This window comes from Hippopotamus amphibius, chromosome 5 (assembly GCF_030028045.1).
Source record: "Hippopotamus amphibius kiboko isolate mHipAmp2 chromosome 5, mHipAmp2.hap2, whole genome shotgun sequence".
NCBI lineage: Eukaryota > Metazoa > Chordata > Mammalia > Artiodactyla > Hippopotamidae > Hippopotamus > Hippopotamus amphibius.
This window is the reverse complement of record NC_080190.1, coordinates 33,495,373-33,515,506: the sequence shown is the minus strand read 5'-3', so window position 1 is coordinate 33,515,506 and position 20,134 is coordinate 33,495,373. Positions and strand designations below refer to the sequence as shown.

At 42.9% G+C, this 20,134-nt stretch overlaps 1 protein-coding gene across 1 annotated transcript in view; it reads left to right on the top strand.

Moving 5' to 3' along the window:
• The first annotated feature begins 2,394 nt into the window (after nucleotides 1-2,394).
• The window catches only part of ENTPD1 (ectonucleoside triphosphate diphosphohydrolase 1), a 36,404-nt gene continuing 18,664 nt past the window's right edge, over nucleotides 2,395-20,134 (top strand). The window contains exons 1-3 of the mRNA XM_057736601.1: nucleotides 2,395-2,446; nucleotides 9,131-9,258; nucleotides 18,179-18,296. Coding sequence (XP_057592584.1) covers nucleotides 2,395-2,446; nucleotides 9,131-9,258; nucleotides 18,179-18,296 — 298 coding nt within the window. The remainder of the gene's footprint in view (nucleotides 2,447-9,130; nucleotides 9,259-18,178; nucleotides 18,297-20,134) is intronic.

Here is a 20,134-nt window from a genome sequence, read left to right as displayed (position 1 = left end):
TTTGTTTAGTGGAAGCAATGTGTTTATTGCGGAGACCATCAATACACGAGATTGTTACACTTGTTGGCTGGGACACAGGGAATTCCTGTCTGTAGTCTCAATGATATCACTCTGCCGGAAACAACCCTCCTCCTCACCAGCCCTGCACTTGAATATGGGATTCCATGATGTCCACAAAGGCCTATTGTGCTCCATGCAAGCTATGGGCAAAATAATTTAGGAAAGGCCAGAAGGGGTGTGGGTGAGGAGGTAGATGGTATAGTGGGAGGAAGTGAGGAGAAGGAGAGATAGGGAAGAGGATTCCTTTGCTTCCTTATTTCCACACCCAGATCCTCTGTCAGCATTTGATTTTTGCAGTCATTAACCTTCTTAGCTTCAGGCACAGCAGTGCAACCTCAGTTAGTTACTTGCTACTAATGTGAGAAGAGCCCAGCCCACAGCAAAAAGAATGTGGGATGGAGAGTATGGGATTGGCAGAGTCTGATTTGCAGGGAGAGCTTGTTCCGCACCCCGACCACAGGTCCACTGCCCTGGGTCACTGAATGGGCTCTTCCCACCCAAAACTGAGCCTCTGAGGGGCCCACTCAGGATGAGCCAGACTACTTTGTTAGGATAAATGCACCTCTTTTCTAACTAAATAGCTGTGACCTGAGATTAACCAGCTAATTAACATTTCAAAGAGCAAAAACAAAAGATCATAAATAAAAGCAAGTAAGTTTCTCTGAAGTCTGTGGTTCCAGAGATCAATGGAACAGGATGTGGGTATTTACTCAATAACCTGTCTCTCTACCTCTCCTTCTATTCCTACACCTGCCTCTCCCTTCCCCTCTTATTCTCTGGCTCTGTCTCCCAAGTCTGTGTCTATCTTGTTTTCACGCCCTCTCCTTTACTTTTCACCCTTTAACTAACTGGTCATCATTGAGGCCTTGAAGTGCATTTTCAGCATTTGTCTATTTATTGACATTGTGCTGACTTGACTTAAAAACAGGCAGGAAAAAAACACCACCAAATTAAACTGCTTTATCCTCAAACTTGACTCTGGACTTATTAATTGGGAAAATATCGGTGGGGGGGGGGGTGAAATATAAGATCTTTCTATTTGAACAAAACTTTGCGTGAGTTCTTTTGCATGGTGTCACCTGAAAAGGAAAGAAGCTAATTTCGCTGCGTCTCTAATGCAAGGCAGTGGTTGAGGCAGTGGAGTGGAGTTGGGAGACCTGGATCAGTCACTGCTCGGCCACTTGCAAGCTGTGTGACTTTGAGTAAGTCCCTTAACCTCCCTGGGAACCATCATCCCAGCCTCTGCCTCTTAGCTGCTAGTTTCTGACCAACGGGGACTGAAAACTCCATGTTTTAAAAAGTATAACATTGTCTGATGTCATCAGTACAACAGTGCAGTCAACCCCTTTCAGCCAAATCCTCAAAGTCGGTCACTTTTCACTTCTGGATAATGAGATTGGCTCCTACATACAGTGCTGGTACCGCGCACCAGGCACTGTACTAGCCTCAGTCATGTGGCATAAGGTAGGGTGGTGGCTAAAAGCCTGGCCTCTGGACCCCAGAATGCCCGACTGGTCCCAACATTTACATCAGTGTAACTTTGGGCAATCTACTTAGCCTTTCTGTGTCTCAGTTTTCTCATCTGTGAGACGAGAATAATGATAATAGTAGTACTTGCAACTGTGGCCTTATTTGGAAATAAAGTCTTTGCAGGTTCTTGTAATTAAGGATCTTGAGTTCATTCTGCCTTTAGGATGGGCCCTAAATCTAACGACTGTTGTCCTCATAAGAGAAAGGAGAGGGAAATTTGATACCCACAGACAGGGGAAAAAGGCATGTATGCACAGAGGCAGACCTTGGAGTGATGCAGCCGTAAGCCAAGGAATGTGGGGAGCCACCAGAAGCTGGCCCAGGCAAGAAAGCAATCTCTCCAGAGCCTCTGGCCCTGTTGACACCTTGATTCTGGACTTCTGGCCTCCGGACTTGTGAGAGGATAAAATTCTATTGTTGTAAGTCACCAAGTTTGTGGTAATTTGTTATGGCAGCCTTAGGAAACTGATACAGATGATAATAACAGTACCACCTCACAGGAGTGTTGTGAAGGTTAAATTAGTTGCTGTGTTTAAAGTGACGAGAGCAGAACCTGGAATACAGGAAGGGCTCTTTTGTAGGTTGTGTGTATTGTTAGCTCATTGGTTCTTACCTAGCAACCCTATGAGGTCCGTACTGTTATGACTCCCATTTTGCACGCGAGGAATTGGAGGCTTTGAGAGACTGAGCAAAGGTGAGCTTGTCTGGATTCTGCTCTAGCGTGAGCCACCCCTCAGAGTCTGTGGAGTCTGGCTTTCTACTGATGGATCCTGGTGACTGTTGGCTTGGCGACCCCTCATGATGATGTTCTCTCAGCAAAGTTTCATCAGTCCTGAGCCACCACGAAGACCAGAAGGTATAGAGAAGATCTATCACGATATGGTACTTATTCCTCCTGGATGCGTCTTCCCGGCCCTGGTCTTGGCACCAACTCTACTCGAGCAGAGCCAGGCTCTGTCCACACTTGACTGTGTGGTTGTCTTATGACCTGACTTCATGGAGGTGCCTCAGCACCTCATCACAAGAGGCAGGGGTGTGCCACCTAAAAGACCACACCCTCCCTCTCCAGGGACTTTAAAGGTCCCGGGTGGTTCCTTGTTCACCCCTATGGTGCTGAATATAAATTATACGAATGACTAGAAATAAGTCAGATCATTTAGAGTAAGACAAAGCCCTCACCAGAACCTGTAAGGCTCTACAAGCAAGGCACACAGTGACCCCACGCCTGACCACCTCTTACTGTTTTCCCCTTCATCACTCATCCAGCCACACTGGCCTGATGGCCAGGTACTGTTCCACCCCAGGGCCTTTGCACATGCAGTTCCAGTTACTCTAAATGCTCTTGCCCAAGTGGTATGCTTGCTTTCTGCTTATTCCTAATATCACCATCTCAGGTCTTTCCTAATCACCCTATCCTGCCTCTTCACCTACTTTTTCTCTCTCCTTAGCACTTATAATTATGTAGCATACTATCAAGTTTACTTATCTTGTTTATCATCTTTTCTTTCAAACTAGAATATAAGCACCATGAAGATGGGAACATTTATTTGTCCACTGCTGTAGCTCAGAGCCAAGGATAGGTCTAGTGAATAGTATAAGGCATTCAGTAAGTAATTGTTGACTGACTAACTAAACAATGAATGAAACAACAACTATAGAGCTCCCAAACTGAAACAGGCCAATCCATTAAATATCTAGCCGTAGCATATGAAGAGAGGACTAATGGAACAATTGAGCTTTCAAGCATGTGGAGGGGAGCATAGCCTACTGTTGAGCTTGATTTTGAAGGTGACAAGGAAAAAGATTTGATGGAGAAAGAAGGGAATAGAATTTTAACTGAGGGACTTCCATGGTGGTCCAGTGGTAAAGAATCTGCCTTCTAGGGCAGGGGACGCAGGTTCGATCCCTGGTCAGGGAACTAAGTTCCCAAATGCCAAGAGGCAACTAAACCTACATGCCTCAATGAGAGAGCCCGCATGCTGTAAACTACAGAGGCCATGTGCTCTGGAGACCGCGTGTGCCACAACTAGAGAGAGAAGACCTGTACACTACAACTTAAGAGAAGCTCACAAGCAGCAACAAGCAGCAGATCCCGAGTGCCTCAACAAAGACCCAATGCAGCAAAAAAATAAAGAACAAAAAAAGATTATATCATCTGCAAATAGAGATAGTAAAAAAAAAAAACAAAAACAATTGAAGGAAATCTCCTGTTGAAAAATGTCAGAATCCAAAATTCATTTATTCATTCAATTAGGAATATAGCAATGAGTGAGGCAGAAAAAAAGTCCCTGCATTTAAGGAACTTACAGTCTAGTGGTCGTCATGTCAGGCATTCTGACACATCTGCTTACTGGAATAGTGAGATGAGAAGGGCTTAAATTTCTGAAGGGCTGAGAGGTCCAAGTAGACCAGCGAGGCTTTTATCTGGCAAGCAGAAGGAAGCTACCTTAAATTCTTAACGAGGAAGAGCCCTGGGAATGTCAATTATGGAGGAATTCTACAGCTACATGAAGGATGGATTCTGACAGGAAAGGGAATTAGGGAGATACCAGAAAGGGCTATTGTAGAAGAGGTGGGGGTGATTGGAACAGGTGGGTGGATATCACCATAGAAGAGGTTGGGTCTAAGGGGCCTGGAATGAAGCACCCAAGAAAGGATCTTAAAGCCCTTGAGTAGCAGAACAATCAAAGTACGTGTCACCAAGAAGAGCTCCCTGATGGAGAGGAAGGAGGATGGCAGAAAGGGAGCAGAGACTCTATGAACTACCTGCTATGGTTCGTAGAAAACATAGTATTTTAGTTATTCCTCTCTAGGTAACCTAGCCAGTCACATGAAAAACGAACTTAGCCATTATTTTTTTGATAATACAGCTTTTGAAAATTCTGTATGAGCTGGGGAAATGGCAAAGCCAGATTAGGACCTGACCTTCAGTGATTGTTCCATCACTGGGCTGTGTAAACACAGAAAGGACACCAGCACTCCACTGATGCTTACTCTCCAGTGCTTGTCTGTATTGGCTGTTTTGCGCTCTATGTGACAAGCCAAGCTTGGTCCGGATGTGACCCATCAGAGATTGGAAACAATTTGAATCTAGTGAGTCACACTGAATCTGCAGAGCAAAACTTTTGTTGTTTTTGCCTAAAACCCACCACATCTGCCAACACCCCAAATCTTTTTATTAACGGAATAAAATTTTAAGATAATACATCTTTGGTATCATGAAGTAGAGATGCTGGGATTTCTCTGTATAGCAGAATTTCAAGTAAGGACAAATTACATAATTTTAATCTTTAATAGGATGCCAGCTGTGGATGTCATGATGGCTGTTTCTATAAGAATGAAAAAGAATCAGCTTTTTTTTTTTTTTTGCCTCTGACATAGCTAATTGGCTTGAAATCAGTCTGTTTTCTCAAAGCTTGGGTTTCCTTCACTTTTGTCTTTGCCAAGTGAAGAGCTGACATCTCTACCTGGCTCTCACCTCAAACAGGAAAGCTTTCTCATTTGTCATATGAAAGGAGGAGAACAGGGAGGGAAGTGGCAGGCCTGAATTCTCCAGGATGGTGAAACAATTCAAAGGAAAACAAATACAACACTTGGCCATTAGATATTTTTGATAAAATGTTTCTTGAAATTATGTTTTGAAGTAGTATTTCACACTGTATGATACAAATCACGTTTCTGTTATCCACAAGGGAAATGAAGGGCTTTTCAGGGGGAATACAGTCATTGCGAATTTTCTATAACAAAACTGACTGTAGCAGTCATGGCATCTGAAAGAGCTCTGGGGCCTGCGAAGAGGGAGCAGTTACTGAAGTGATTCCCTTCTATGAACACGTCCTAGATAAGTCCACCTGGACCCTCACGTCTCGTACCACTTCCTAAGAAGATTCTGGCTTCCTCCACGTGATAAGGGCTTTTGAAAACTACCTGCCACATGTCATAGAAAACATAGTATTTTAATTATTCCTCTCTGGGTAACCTAGTCGGTCAGGTGAAAAACAAATTTAGCCATTGTGTTTTTTTGATAATACAGCTTTTGGAAATTGTGTATGAAAAACTCCTAGACCTCCACTCTGATCTAAGTTGTTTTTCTTATATCTTTAATAAGACAAATATGATGAAAGGCTTGAATATATTCTAATAATATGGATATTATTGCAAAAGCTGGGCAAATGTGGAAAATATACTTTTTAAAAATTATTTATTTTTATTTATTGGCAGTGTTGGGTCTTCGTTGCTACATGCGGGCTTTCTCTAGTTACAGAGAGCGTGGACTACCCTTCGTTGTGGTGTGCGGGCTTCCCAGTGTGGTGGCTTCTCCTGTGGCAGAGCATGGGCTCTAGGTGTGCAGGCTTCAGTAGTTGTGGCATGTGGGCTCAGTAGTTGTGGCGCATGGGCTTAGTTGCTCCTCGGCATGTGGGATCTTCTCAGACCAGAGATTGAACTTGTGTCCCCTGCATTGGTAGGCAGATTCTTAACCACTGCGCTACCAGGGAAGCCCCAAAAGTACACTTTTTAAAATTCCCTATGTTTTAAATTGAAGTATAGTTGATTTACAATGTTGTGCTAATTTCTGCTGTACAGCACAGTGATTTGGTTATACACGTATATACATTCTTTTTTTTAACATTCTTTTCCAATGTGGTTTATCCCAGGAGACTGGATATAGTTCCCTGTGCTATACGGTAGGACCTTGCTGTTTATCCATTCTAAATGTAATAGTTTTCATCTACTGACCCCAAACTCCCAGTCCATCCCTCTACCGCCCCCCCTCCCCCTTGGCAACCACAAGTCTGTTCTCTATGTCTGTGATTCTGTTTCTGTTTCATAGATAAGTTCATTTGTGCCCTATTTTAGATTCCACATATTGGTGATATCTTTTGGTATTTGTCTTTCTTTCTGACTTACTTCACTTAGTATGATAATCACTAGTTGCATCCATGTTGCTACAAATGGCATTATTTCATTCTTTTTTATGTCTAAGTAGTATTCTGTGGTATATATGTACCACATCTTCTTTATCCGTTCATCTGTTGATGGACATTTAGGTTATTTCCATGTTTTGGCTGTTGTAAATAGTGCTGCTATGAACATAATGGGTGCATGTAACTTTCTGAATTATAATTTTGCCTGGGTATATGCCAGGAGTGGGATTGTTGGTTCATATGGTAATTCTATTTTTAGTTTTCGGAGGAACCTCCATACTGTTTTCCATAGTGGCTGCACCAACTTACATTCCCACCAACAGTGTAGGAGGGTTCCCTGGAAAAATATACTTTCAACTGTTCAATTTTACTAATGAGTTGGTAAACATTCTCATTAAGAAAAAGAAGAAACAGAGTCACATCAATCTATTTCCCACCTCAGGGCTTTTGCAGTTAATGCTTCCTCTTCTTGGAATGTTCTTTCTCCTTCTCATAGCTGGTGTATTCTCATCAACCTGATCTAAGCTCAAACATCATCTTCTCAGAGAGGCTTTCCTGACCCTCAATCTAATCTCCCTACCCCAACTCTCCTGCAAGTCACTCTGTAACATTCCTTGGTTTTAATTTCTCCTCGACACTTTTCATGACCACTTATTTGCATGCTTCTTTTCTGATTTATCTATCTCCCCAACTAGATGTGAACTTCAAAGTGCAGGGACATTGTTGGTCATTTTCATTGGACACTAAGATTAGTGCCCGAACGGGTGGAAGGAAAATTATATAATCAAAATTGTCATGTTTATGGAAACAAAAGAATAGGTAGACTTTTTGAACAGTTTGAGGGAATAAAGCATTCAAAATTCTATTGCAGTGGAAACATTGCTACAGTGTACGATCCTTGGGTATTAGATTTGTAATTTTCCATCTAAAACATGTGTCCGTTGTAAGCTGTGTTTGTCAGTATCACAACTTTGGGAACTGAGGTAGGTAGAACTTAGGGGGCTCTTTTCCAGATTCCAGAGCCCTGGCAGCAGAAAGGATGTTTCTGCCACATCAGTTGTATCAGGATGTTTTGGCTTCAAGGTATTTAAATCATGACTCTAATTGGATCAAAGCGTAAGTCTCATGGGAGGATAAGATCAGGGTTAGCTGTTGTAGCAGCTCAAAATTTTTCAAGAACTCAAGTTCTTTTCATCTCTCTACTCAGCCATCATTGGCTGGACAATGAGGAAGAAGAGAGAATGCTTCCTTGCTTTTCCTAGACTTGCCCCAGCAGACTTCCTCCAGGGTCTCACAGGCCATTTAGGGAGTCTATGCCCACTGTTGAACCAATCACTGGAGAAGGAATGAGATTATGCCAAATAATCAGCCCCTTCCTAGGAGGTGTATGGGCTGCTTTGGGGAGTGGCAGGCATCTGAACAAAACCGAGATTCTTCTGGGAAGGGACAAGAGGGGAAGTGCTATATATTTCATTTATTGTTCCTTTGTTTGGAAGCAATAGATAATGGTGTTGCTAAAACTCTTTCTCCTAAGTTTTGTACTGTTTGGTCTGATGGGTACAGATTGGTTCAAGATTCTAGAGGTGGATACAAGACTGGAGACCCAGGCAGTTACTGGGGTCCTTTGGATTAAGTCCAAGCTTGTGCTTACAAGTTCAAGGAGGAGCTCCTGTGTTGGTGCAGCTGCAGCTGCTGAGCAAGAAGCACAGAGCAGGAGAGTACTCAAGTTCCTCTTTCAGTTGTTTTAATCCCTTGCCCTGTCCTTAGAGAAGTGCAAGCTATTTTGGAGAACCCATCTTATTTCTAGATGCTTTTTTAAAAAAATTACTTGAGTGTATGCTTCTTCCCCAAAGCCTAAGAAAAAGGTTTGGGGATAGTTTGGGAAGCTGAGAGAGGAAGGATGAGAGTGGAGGGAATGGTGTAACCGTTCCATTCCCTGTTCACCTCTGCTGTAGGCTCTGTTTATCCTGAGCAAAGTAAATTTGCCTTTTATAGACTTCTCCTTCTGGAACTTTTTTACGTCTCATGATGGTGAGAGTATGAACAGGATAGACAAGATAATGTGAATGATGCAATGTTCAAAACGCACAGCCCCTATGCGATTGCCAACTACTTAATGTGTAAGTGTGGTTGAAGTGAAGGAATGTGTCAAGCCAGGAAATGTCATGAAGTAGAGGGACTATGACGCTCGATGATATATTTTGAACAACTTTTAATATCGTACTCATTTTTTTGGTAGATTTTAAAAATGAGGAGGGCTAACCTTGCTTTCTTTATTTGTTACTTGAACCTTAATAGACCTACATGACCTATTAAACGAACTGCCAATTTGGGATTTTTTCCTTCTCCTCCTCCCATGTCTGATCACTGACCTAATTCTGCCCATGCTCCTCACCACAGCCACTAACTCAGTTTTGACCCTCATCACAGCACAGACAAATCTTTTTGTTCTTGAATTCTTTCTCAATTACTTTGCAAGTGCCTCATGGATGAAGATGAGCTTTTATCTATCTTTGCTGTCTCCAGAAAGCCAGCGCAAGGCCATACAGAAAGGGGAGGAAAATCAATGTCTATTGATTTCTTATTGATATTTTCTCTTCTTCTTTTGTTTTTAGAGTCTGAACTCAAGGTATTTTGCTTTAAAAACATACTGTGCATCCTCGGCTTCTCCTCTGTCATCGCTGTGATAGCACTGCTCGCTCTGGGGCTGACCCAGAACAAATCACTGCCAGAAAATGTTAAGGTAATGCAAACCCCTGAGAGAGCGTGCGTGCGTGCTTGTGTGTGTCCGTCCGTCCGTCTGACCGTGTGTGTGTGTGTACACACGTGTGTTTGAGGGGCCCTGGGTGGGGCAGAGGGAAAGGGAGGTTATGGTAACTCAGAGCATACAGTAGGAGTTGAGGTTCTGGATGCCCAGGATCAAGTCAGTCTCCGCTGAACGAGGCAAGTGAAGTGGCCGCGGATTCCCACTCTGGAGGAGAGGATGCCTTGAATCAATCAGTGGTGGGAAGATAATCGTCTTTGATTGTTCAGCAAATTGATTCAATCAGTATTCTAACAGAGACAAATGCACAAATTCACCACATGCAGGTCTGTGATATACCGTGCTCGTACTCTACCATCCAGTACTATCTCTACTTCTTACTCATTGTTTCCTCGTGGAAACAGTGACGTCTTTGTTTACTGAACACTGCGCTCTTTGTGCTTCTTACTCCACTATTATCACTGTCACCAAAGTTATACAATTTATTAGCTCTGTATAAAGCACTTTGGGAGTCAAAGATTGGAGAGAAGACGTGTTCCTCATCTCCAAAATATTAAATAAATCAATTTAAAAATCAATTTAAAAAAGACGCCAGGGAACACATACAGGTATCAAATATAGTAATTTGAAATGAATTCATGGATGGACAGATTTCTCGTGAAATTTCCACATTTGAAGAGCTAGTTAGTATCATTAAAAATAATTAGGGTCATTAACTCTGCTGTGATTTATTTCTGCTTCCTTTCAAATTCATCAAAGTAGAATTTCATAGATGTGAATAGCTCACTAATACCTTGTAATATGGTCATTATTTTATTTAATCCGTTAATTTAAAAGCATATGGTAAATTTAAATTTGTATTGCAAATACACCAATTTTAAACTTTTATTTGAATTATAGTAAACAACTCTTCAAGGGCGCAGAGACCAATATGTTAATGACTGCATAAACACATGTGGGCAGTGACATATCTAGAAGTTAACTTGACCACGGAGGCACTGGAATACGTATGCAGAAGTAATTTTTTTTTTTTTTTGGATTTGAAGATACTAAACTATGAGCCTGGAAGGATGGATGCATATGCCAGGCCTTTGAAACTACTGCCACCCACCCAAACCATTTTCCATACAACAGAGGCCTGGATGTGACATTGGCATCTGTTTGCCACACAAATTCAACCCAGTGGGGCTGTGCACAGCAGTCCCTTTGTCAGCACAGAAGGCTGATACTATCTCATTTTCAGTGGTCTCTTGCCTTTCAATATTGAGTTGGCTTTCTTGGCAAAACTTCACTCACAATTGAAGCCTCATGACATCTTGGTTTTGCTATTTGTTTACCAGCTCCAAAAGTACATGATTGCATTCTCGAGTTGACCTTTTTATATGTTCATTACTGCATCACTGGAGAGGGAGACTGTCTAGGAGGCAAAATCCGTGACAGCCATGGGCTCTGTGTTCTCAGTGAATATTTGTGGTCATGGATGACCTTCTGTCATTTGCGATGGTGGTCTTCAAGACTGTTGTGATTCTGTGTTGTTGTGTTGACCTGGAAAAGTGGAACAAGGTCTTTGGCATCTGAAGTGAGTCTTTATAGCAGTATCACTGGCCTGATCCCACTAGGACCAGCTGAAGAGCTGCGGAGAAAGCACTTCAGAGTTATCTGCCCTAGGGATTTATCCCCTGGTTCTCATCCCACGTTGGTCAAGGGTTGCCTCGGATGTTGTTAACTCCTGGGCACTTCTAGTTTTGCACATGTGTCAGAAGGGCTATGTGGGTACCACAGGTTATCTGCTAGGTGGTAGGAGAGAAGACTCTGAGAAGAAACAGAAAGATGAGAAGGTATAGATGGAGCTGGAGTAAAAAAGTTGGTCAAGGAGATGTGAAGTGGCCACAAGAGGTATCTGAAACATCACTGTACCTATTGCTTTTTGTCGGGGAGAGAGTCATTTGTGCAAATAGTTTCAGAACAACAGAGACATGTTAATACAGAGTTAGGTACAGTGCTATGGCAGCCCAGAGGAAGGAGTCACAATTTGTGCCTGGTCACGTGAAGACTTTATGGAGGAGGCAGCCTTGCGGCCAAGTAATAAGGAACACTAAGGAATTTGCCAGGAGATGAGGTAGAACATGTTCTGGACAAAGACCATGCCATGTGTTGTAGAGTGGCAGCTTAAAATAGCAAGTGATCCTGGGGAATCACCAGCAGTTCAGTATGGCTGGAATACTGAATTTGGGGCAGGAAGGAATGGTGGGAGAGGAGACTTCAGCCTGAGCTCAGTATGCCTAGCTCAGGAGTGGACGTCTCAGTCATTCAACTGTGGTAGTGCTCAAGATTGGCTCCATATTAAAAGCACCTGAGGAGCTTTTTAAAAATACTCATGTCTGGGCCCTACCGTGGGTCAATTAAATCAGAATCTTTGGGGGTGAAGCCCAGGCATTGGTACTTTTTAAAAGCTTCCCAGGTGATTCTAATGAGCAGTCATGCTTGCGAACCACTGCTTTGAAGGTTTCAAACAGGGAGGTGATGCCCAGATTGTGTTTCCGAGATTCCTCTTGGGTGGAGAGCACATCAGAGGAGGAGAGACCAGTTAGGATGCTCCTGACATTGTGTAGACAAGGCAGATGAGGCTGGAACAAAGGCACTGTCTGTGGAGTTAAGGCATTAAGGAGATAATGTGAGATACACTTAGGTTGACCAGATCTTAGTGATTAGATTCCTTAGAGGACCTTTTAAGATAAAGATGGAACACCCTTGCGACATAATGTTGAAAACAACCTCTGCATGCTTTAAAGACGGTGGTGGCCATAAGCCCCACCACCACTTTCAGCTGTCTACCTACTTCCTCTGATTCTTAATTGTCTTATTGCAGGGATAATTATTCTGTCTGCTCAGAGTGTGACACAACATGGGCCATGGATTCACACTGCCTGGGTTTAAACCTTAGCTCTGCTCTTATAGTCACAGGACATAACTTCTCTGAGCCTCAGTTTCTCCATTTGTAACACAGAACTGATAATTAATATCTCATAGATTACTGTGGGAATTAAGTGAGATAAAGTAAATGCAGTGTGACATGCAGAACAGGATGCTGGGCCATGGCAGATACTCAGTGGTTGGTAGCTCATGTATTATCACCACCATCTTTGCAGCCTATCTGCCTGGTGACAAATCGCCACTTATCTTTTTCCCTGCCTGGTCCCATCTGACTTGCCCTCTTTTAGCCCAGTTCAGGTCAGCCCTCCAGTTCTGAAGTTCCAGTCTTGTCATCTTCCTGCCTGATCCAGTTTGGGTTCAGGCTTGCTAGGGAGGTGGTGGCCTCATGCCTGAGCCACATCTGGCAAAACACAAGAACTCTTTATTGTACTGATAAGTTTACTTGCTCAGTTACCCAGGTTGTAAGCATACTGAGGACAAGGACTAGGTTTCATTTGTCTTGCATATATTTTATTACTCTTTCACTCAATTCATTCATTCAATAAATAGTCATTAACCATCTACTCTACTTTAGGTCCTAGGGATATAGCAGTGAGTAAGACTGGCAAAGTCCTGACCCTCATGAAGCTTATAGTCTAGTGGAAGAGACAGTCATTAACCAAATAGTCACAAAATAAATGTTAAATTACGACCAGCACAGTATCTGACTTGGGTGGTTGCCTCATAGAAGTCTGCTAACTCAGTGAGTACAGTGAACATCTTCAGCAGGTAAAACTTCTCCCTCCTTGGATGTGGAGAGCATGTGAAGAAGGACCAGTCTGACAGCAGAAAGTCAGTGTGGGAGGCAGGCCTCTGCCTCAGGATCCCTTATGAATCCTTGTTCCCCATTCTTTTTCTTAACAAATTTATTTATTTATTGGCTGCATTGGGTCTTTGTTGCTGCATGCGGGCTTTCTCTAGTTGGTGAGCAGGGACTGCTCTTCTTTGCAGTGCTTAGAAGGCGTCTCATTGCGGTGGCTTCTCTTGTTGTGGAGCACAGGCTCTAGGTGCTCGAGCTTCAGTAGTTGCGGCATGTGGGCTCAGCAGTTGTGGCTCGAGGGCTCTAGAGCGCAGGCTCGGCAGTTGCGGTGCACAGGCTTCGTTGCCCCATGGCATGTGGGATCTTCCTGGACCAGGGATCGAACCTGTGTCCCCTGCAGGTGGATTCTTAACCTCTGTGCCACCAGGGAAGTTCCCTGGTTCCCCATTCTTACTCCCAGAGCCTACTCAAATCAAACCTCCCAGGTTGTAGGACCTGAGAATCTACACATGTAACAGGTATCCGGGGCCATTCTCATGACATGAAGTCTGGGAACTACTGCCGTGTAGATACACAATGACCACGTTAAAAAACAAACAAACATAGGCCTTAATGAACTGAATAATCATTAGCTGTACCTGTGTCCCCGGAAAGTGCCTTTGTCCTGGTGGACCTAGGTGGGGAGGTAACTTTGAGATCTGCTTGGTTTACCACTTCCTTAATTGCTAGCTTGTCACTGAACACTGGCAGTTAGCGAGTTGTCAGATATTCCTTTAGCACAAACGCTGCACATTCTGGCACACATGGAACCCCACAGGTTTCTCTCAAAGGCACCAAACTGATCCAGTCCCAAACCACAACGCTTAATTAAAGCTGCCACTTCCGTGGAATGCTGGCCCAGGGACCAGATAGCTTCGATTTCAATCCTAGATCTGCTGTTTGCTAGCTATAAGACTTTAGGCAAGTGAATTCTCTCTACATCTGTTCCCTTATGTGTAACATGGAGATAGTACCTACTTGGAGGATGGTTGTGAGGATTAAATGGAATATTACACTACCAACTCACTTATCAGAGTGCCCAGCACATCAGAAGCCCTCAGTGGAGATCAGCTGCCAACACTGCTTTGGGGGAGATGAGTTCTAGGAAAGGCCCTTAGCTGTTGGTGTGTTGTGGTAACTGAGCCGATGCTCCCAGGGTTCCCAACTGCTGCTAAAGGGAAGTGGCCTGTCCCCAGGCATCTGCTTTTGTCACTGGGAACTGAAATGCTGTTCTTAGGTAAGCACTTGTGATTTTACCTTTTCATGGAGAATTTGGAAGAATTTTCCTCAATTTTCAACCTCAAATACTCTTGGAAAAATATCTATTATTTTTACTCCACTGGATTTTAAAAAACAGCACCTGGAGATGAGTGGTGGTGATGGTTACCTAACAATATGAATGTACTTAATGCCACACTATACACTTAAAAATAGTTAAAATGGTCAATTTTATATTTGGTGTATTTTACCACAATTAAAAAATAAAAACAGCAAACAACAAAACTGTGGTAACAAAACTGCCTAGTAACTCCAACTAAAGAAAATAGAAAGGAAGAAGATGGTCTCTAATTGTTTCCAGGCCCTGCCAGCTTCACTGTAGCTAATGGCGACCTGATTTGTTTATAGAGTACTACAGTCACTTTCAAAAGGGTAAGCTTTGTTTATTCAAAAGGGCTCACAGACCTACGAGGTTGCTGAAGTTACCGTTAAAGCTACAGGGACTTTTAAGAAAGATTCTAGAGGACCAATATATCTGAAGAGACCAAAAGAAGTTAATTCACATTATTGCCCATGTTACCTGGCTTCTGGGGTTTTTGTTGCGGGGGAGGGGTAGAACTCAGCCCCATGCACTACTTTATATTAGACTGTGTATATTTATGTCTTTTAGGACTGGAAGGAGTTTAGGGATCATATAGTTCTAACTCGCCTTATTCATTCATGTGATTCGAGCAACAATTGTCTGCTGAATTCCTTCTTTTTACCTAACATATAATAGTATTTACCATGGTGGATGCTGGATATACCATAGTAAGCAATACACACCTGCCCTAATATAGCTTAGAATCTAACAGGGAAGATAGACATTAACCAAAGAGCCATGTAAATATGTAATTACACATTGTGGCAAGTGCTTCCCTTAGAGAAAAAATACAGGCACTCTGAAACACAGATTAGGAGGGTAGACTCGAATCTGAGAAAGTCAAGGAAGGCTGGGGCCTCAGGTGAAGGGCTTTCTGGGCAAACGCTCTGGAACGGAAACCTCGTGGCCAATGGGGAACTGAGAGTAGGGTCGTGTGAGGGTAGGTGTTATCTGAATAAAGAGAGGGTTGAATATCCCACTCCTGATGAGTTAGAAGTAGAAATATGTCATCTGCTGTTCCAATTTTCTTTCTTTTCACACTGAAGAAGAGTTACTCAAAAGTCTGGACCTATGACATTTGCACAGGTAGAATTATTTCCATCCTAAGGTAGAATCTGCCCCACCGCCACATGGCCTCCAGTCTCTCTGAGCTTGGGCTCTGTTGCTACCCACATCTCCAGATCTTCACCAAGGCAGCTGGTGTCTCATGAACCAAGCAAGTTCATTTCTATGGACGCTTTCTCTAGACCACTGCTTTTGTTCACTCAAAAAGCTCATGAAGATCAGTTATGGCTGATAAAATCATGTGTATGATAAAAAACTAGCTTAAGACAAAGTTTATACACAGTATGATTACAACTATATAAAAATTACCATGCATTAAAAAAGACCAGAAGGAAATAAATAAGAACAGTGATATCTAGCTGCTGAAATCTTAAATGTCTTTTTTCCTTTTCTTTTCATTTTCTAGATGTTACTTAATAAACTTTTAGTACTCTTAAAAGAGAAAGTAATATTTACTATTCAATATTAAGGGGATGTCAGATCTCTTCCTCACTACTCAAATCTTTGATTTTTCTTTGATGTGAAGGACATACTTATAGGGGCTTTTAGAAATGTTTTAAATATGAGCTACAGAGAAACACTGGGTACGAGTAATAGCATGGCAAGGCACAGCATTTCACAAAGCATTTCAATAGGATGGAGATTTTATTTAAAACAGAATTCTGTTGTCACTGAGTCTGGGGGAATGCTGGCTTAAACAAGGTTAAGCGGGTTTCTCCAGTGTCAGACTTCTTTGAAGCAGTCATTACCTAGTGGGTTTGTGAGCCCAGGATGGGGAGATAGCATGCAGCATTCCCCAAACTTCTGGGAAACCCTCTTCACCCAGGTCCTTGCAGGCTTAGGGCTCTCTGGAACATGCTTTGGAAAATGCTTGTGTGAGGAAAGAGAACAAAAGCTGGTGGCTCCCAGGGCTCTAGATGGATCGAGTGAGGCATAACTATCTCCCACTCCGCAAGTCAAACTGCCCTGGACACAGTTTCTCCTATAAAATAAGAGGATTAGATGAAATGAACTTCTAGCTCTAAAGTGGGCCAGCTATGAAAAACGAGTGAATATGCTTACAGTTTTGTAACAATGAAAGGCAAACTCCCCGAATGCTCAAACTGAGAATTTTCAGACAATCAAGCTCTATCTTTCCCTAAAGTAGCAAGCAATGCCAATTTTTCATCCTGCAATCCATTTTGGAAGACAGAAAACATTTATTATAATTCAACAGGTTAGAATTCCAGGCTGCTTTATATATAAGGTGAAATACCCTCAATTCCTGTGGGAATGCTCTACCCATCCTTCTCAAGCACTTGCCAAATGAAATGTACTTGCAGTAAAAAGTTTTCACTTCTCAGCCACCTCACTGTGTAAGGCCTTAGAGAAACAGGCTGATAGGAGCAAGGCTGGTTCCCTTGCTGTGCTGGAAGAGTATCTTTCATGTCAACATAGTACACAGAATGGAACATCCTGATTCCAGATAAAGGCTGCTTGCTGCTGCTGCCTTGCTGCGAGCGTTTATCTTATGCTTCTGTGGTTAGAACATTTTCTGGCAGGAAGAATTCAAGACTCTGCTAGGGAACAGCAGAATTTTCCACCGTGTAACCCCTGAGGCTCCTTCTCCACCCTGGGAGTTTTCCCACGGGTTCAAAGGCTCCAGATCTCAGTTAGACCCCTCTCTGCCCATAAGAGTTACCACCCAAGCTGGCTCCTGGTTTGATGTCACTGCGAGCCTAGCTGCTGAGGAGTCTGTGCAGCTTCCTTCCTGGCTGTGCCAAAAGCAAGCATGCAGGCCCTTTTCTTTATAAGGGCATAATGCTGATTACCACAGGGAAGCCCCACTGTGCGGAAGGAGGCAGGGAATACTGTAGAGGTTATGGAAGGTCAAGGATGCTCACACAGCAGCACAGTGATACTCCCTTCTGAAATGGACGAACGCTTGACACCTCAATAGGCTCTACCTTTAGCTATCTGCAGTGGTCCAGGGAGGTCAGTTGAATTCTAACTCGTCTTCTTCTCTCCCTGGAAGCTTTAAGGTTCTTCCCAGGTGATAAGACAATATGAAGGGATAGATGTAAAACAGCTGCTGACTTAAACATTAACAAGTGGCAGGCCACACAGTGAGGTCCACAGCTCAGATGTGCAGCAAAGTGTGACTCAAGCAGTTGGCTCACACTTCAGAAGAGCCTCCTTGGTGTCTCCTCCTTTTGTGTCCCTGGTTACTTTCCTCCATGTTTCTCTCTAGTATAGGGTGACAAATAAAAAGTACCTAAGTCATCATACTCTCCTCACAAGCCTATGGCAGACATTGTTATTCAATCATGGCATTTTTTTTTCTGGTTAAACCCAACGATGTCACCAAAGATGAGTATTAAACGATCAAAATGGGCATCTGGCAGTCTACTCCTGCAATTTAGAAGAACCTGAGATGCTTCTAATAACATGGATGCTCAGAGCCTACCCTGGGTAAGGCCTGAATATTTCTAATGTGCAGCCAACACTGAAAGCCATAGTTCTAGAGGGACTGGTATCCTGGTAGATCTTGTGATCAGGACAACTCCAGGCACTCACTCCACCCCAACCTACACCCACCATGAATTAAAATACTTTCTCCTCATGTTTTTGAAAACCCCTGTCTTTGTCTCTTTTCTGTTGCAAGCTGAATATGGAGAAGAATGATATAATGCTGATAAGTTCTTGGTTTGTTTTGCCCTCAGTTTGGGATTGTGCTGGATGCAGGCTCTTCTCACACGAGTTTGTACATCTATAGATGGCCAGCAGAAAAGGAGAATGACACAGGGGTGGTGACTCAGATAGAAGAGTGCAAGGTAAAAGGTAAGATGGAAAAAAGGAAGCCGGAGGCAGTGTGCATGAGAGCACGAGTGGCATGTGGCAAGTGAAACACACGAGAAAAAGGGAAGTCAAGTGAGAATGCAGCAGAGCTGCTATTGTTGCTTTTATACATACTTGCTATTTTATTATCATTACAAAAACAGTATTGAAATCAGTCCTTAACTATCAAGCCCTTGGAAAATAAACTTTAAAATACTTGGGTAACAGTAGCTCCCATCAACAGGACACTTCTGTGTACCATGCACCTAGCACTGAAAATGTGTTACTTCATCCTCACAATCTCCCTTTGAGGAATGTATTATTATTCCCATTTTTTTTAAATGAGGGACTTCCTAGGTGGCGCAGTGGTTAAGAATCTGCCTGCCAATGCAGGAGACATGGGTTTGATCCCTGCCCCAGGAAGATATTACATACTACGGAGCAACGAAGCCCATGAGCCACAACTATTGAGCCCGTGTGCCACAACTACTGACGCCCATGTGCCTAGAGCCTGTGCTTGTCAACAAGAGAAGCCACCACAATGAGAAGCCCGCACACCACAATGAAGAGTAGCCCCTGCTTGCTGCAACTAGAGAAAGCCCGTATGCAGCAATGAAGACCCAACCAAGCCAATTAATTAATTAATTAATTAAAAAAATAAAAATGAGGGCACTGAGGTTGAAAGAAGTTATGGTGCTTGTTTAAGGCTACTTGAGCTACTAAATGATCGAACTGGGGCTCAAACTGAGATCTGCCCAAATTTAACTAAACCTTTATCGGTCATATCATTAGCAAATATTTTCTCCTATTCAGTAGGTTGTCTTTTTGTTTTGTCAGTGGTTTCCTTTGCTGTGCAAAGATCTGCCCAACTTTAAACCCACGTGTTAGCCAGTGGTTCTCAAATTTGAACCTGCATCAGAACCACCTGTGGAGTTTGTTAAAGCACAGATGCCTGCTCCCACCCCAGAGTCTCTGGTTCAGTAGGTCTGGGATGAGGTCTGAGAATGTGCGTTTCTAACAAGTGCCCAGGTGATGCCAATGCTGCTGGTCCAGAGAACTGCTGCTCTTAATCTTTGTCCTCTAACCTATGGCTTGGAAGAAATTTTCAAAAGCCTTTAGCTTCTGTATAAGCAGGCAAATCATAGACTCTTAGGGCTGCGAAAAGGACCTTGTAGATCACTGAAATCTTGTTTTACAGAAAAGGAAGCAAAAACCTGAAAGACTAGTGACTTGCAAGTAGGAGCAGAACCAGGACAAGAATCTAGGCCTCCTAGTTGCACGCCAGGCTTCCTGCTACTCTGAGTCACTGCATTGCATATTGAGTTTTTTCCTAGTTAGTTTTCTTTTAAGGTTACAAAAACAAGTTAGAGTTGTGGACCACACTCCTTCCACTTCCTCCCATCCAACACTCCGGTATGAGCCGAATGTGACCATCCCATCCCATCATCTTTCTGATCTTTATCTTGCCCTTTTGAGCCAGGAACCCTCTGTTTATTTTTAGTCAGATAGGTGACCTAGACCACAAAAGATAACTGACTTTTAGTTTGGTGGCCTGTGAGGCCCACTAATTTTCAGTTTGTCAAGAAAGCTGTAGGTAGGAGATGTTTCCAAGAGAGCAAGTCATTCTACCCAGCAGCCTGATATCCTCAGAATTTAGCCCCATCAGTCCAGAGATAGTACTTCAAACATTTCTTAAAACCCAAATCCCTCATTTTATTGACTTCTATTTAATAATTCACTGCCTTCCATTTCTTAAAGTGTTTTTGTGTTAACCTAGCAGCTGTCTTCTGAGACTCATCACATACATGTTTGGCCTAATAAGTGCAGTAATTTTCCCTTCT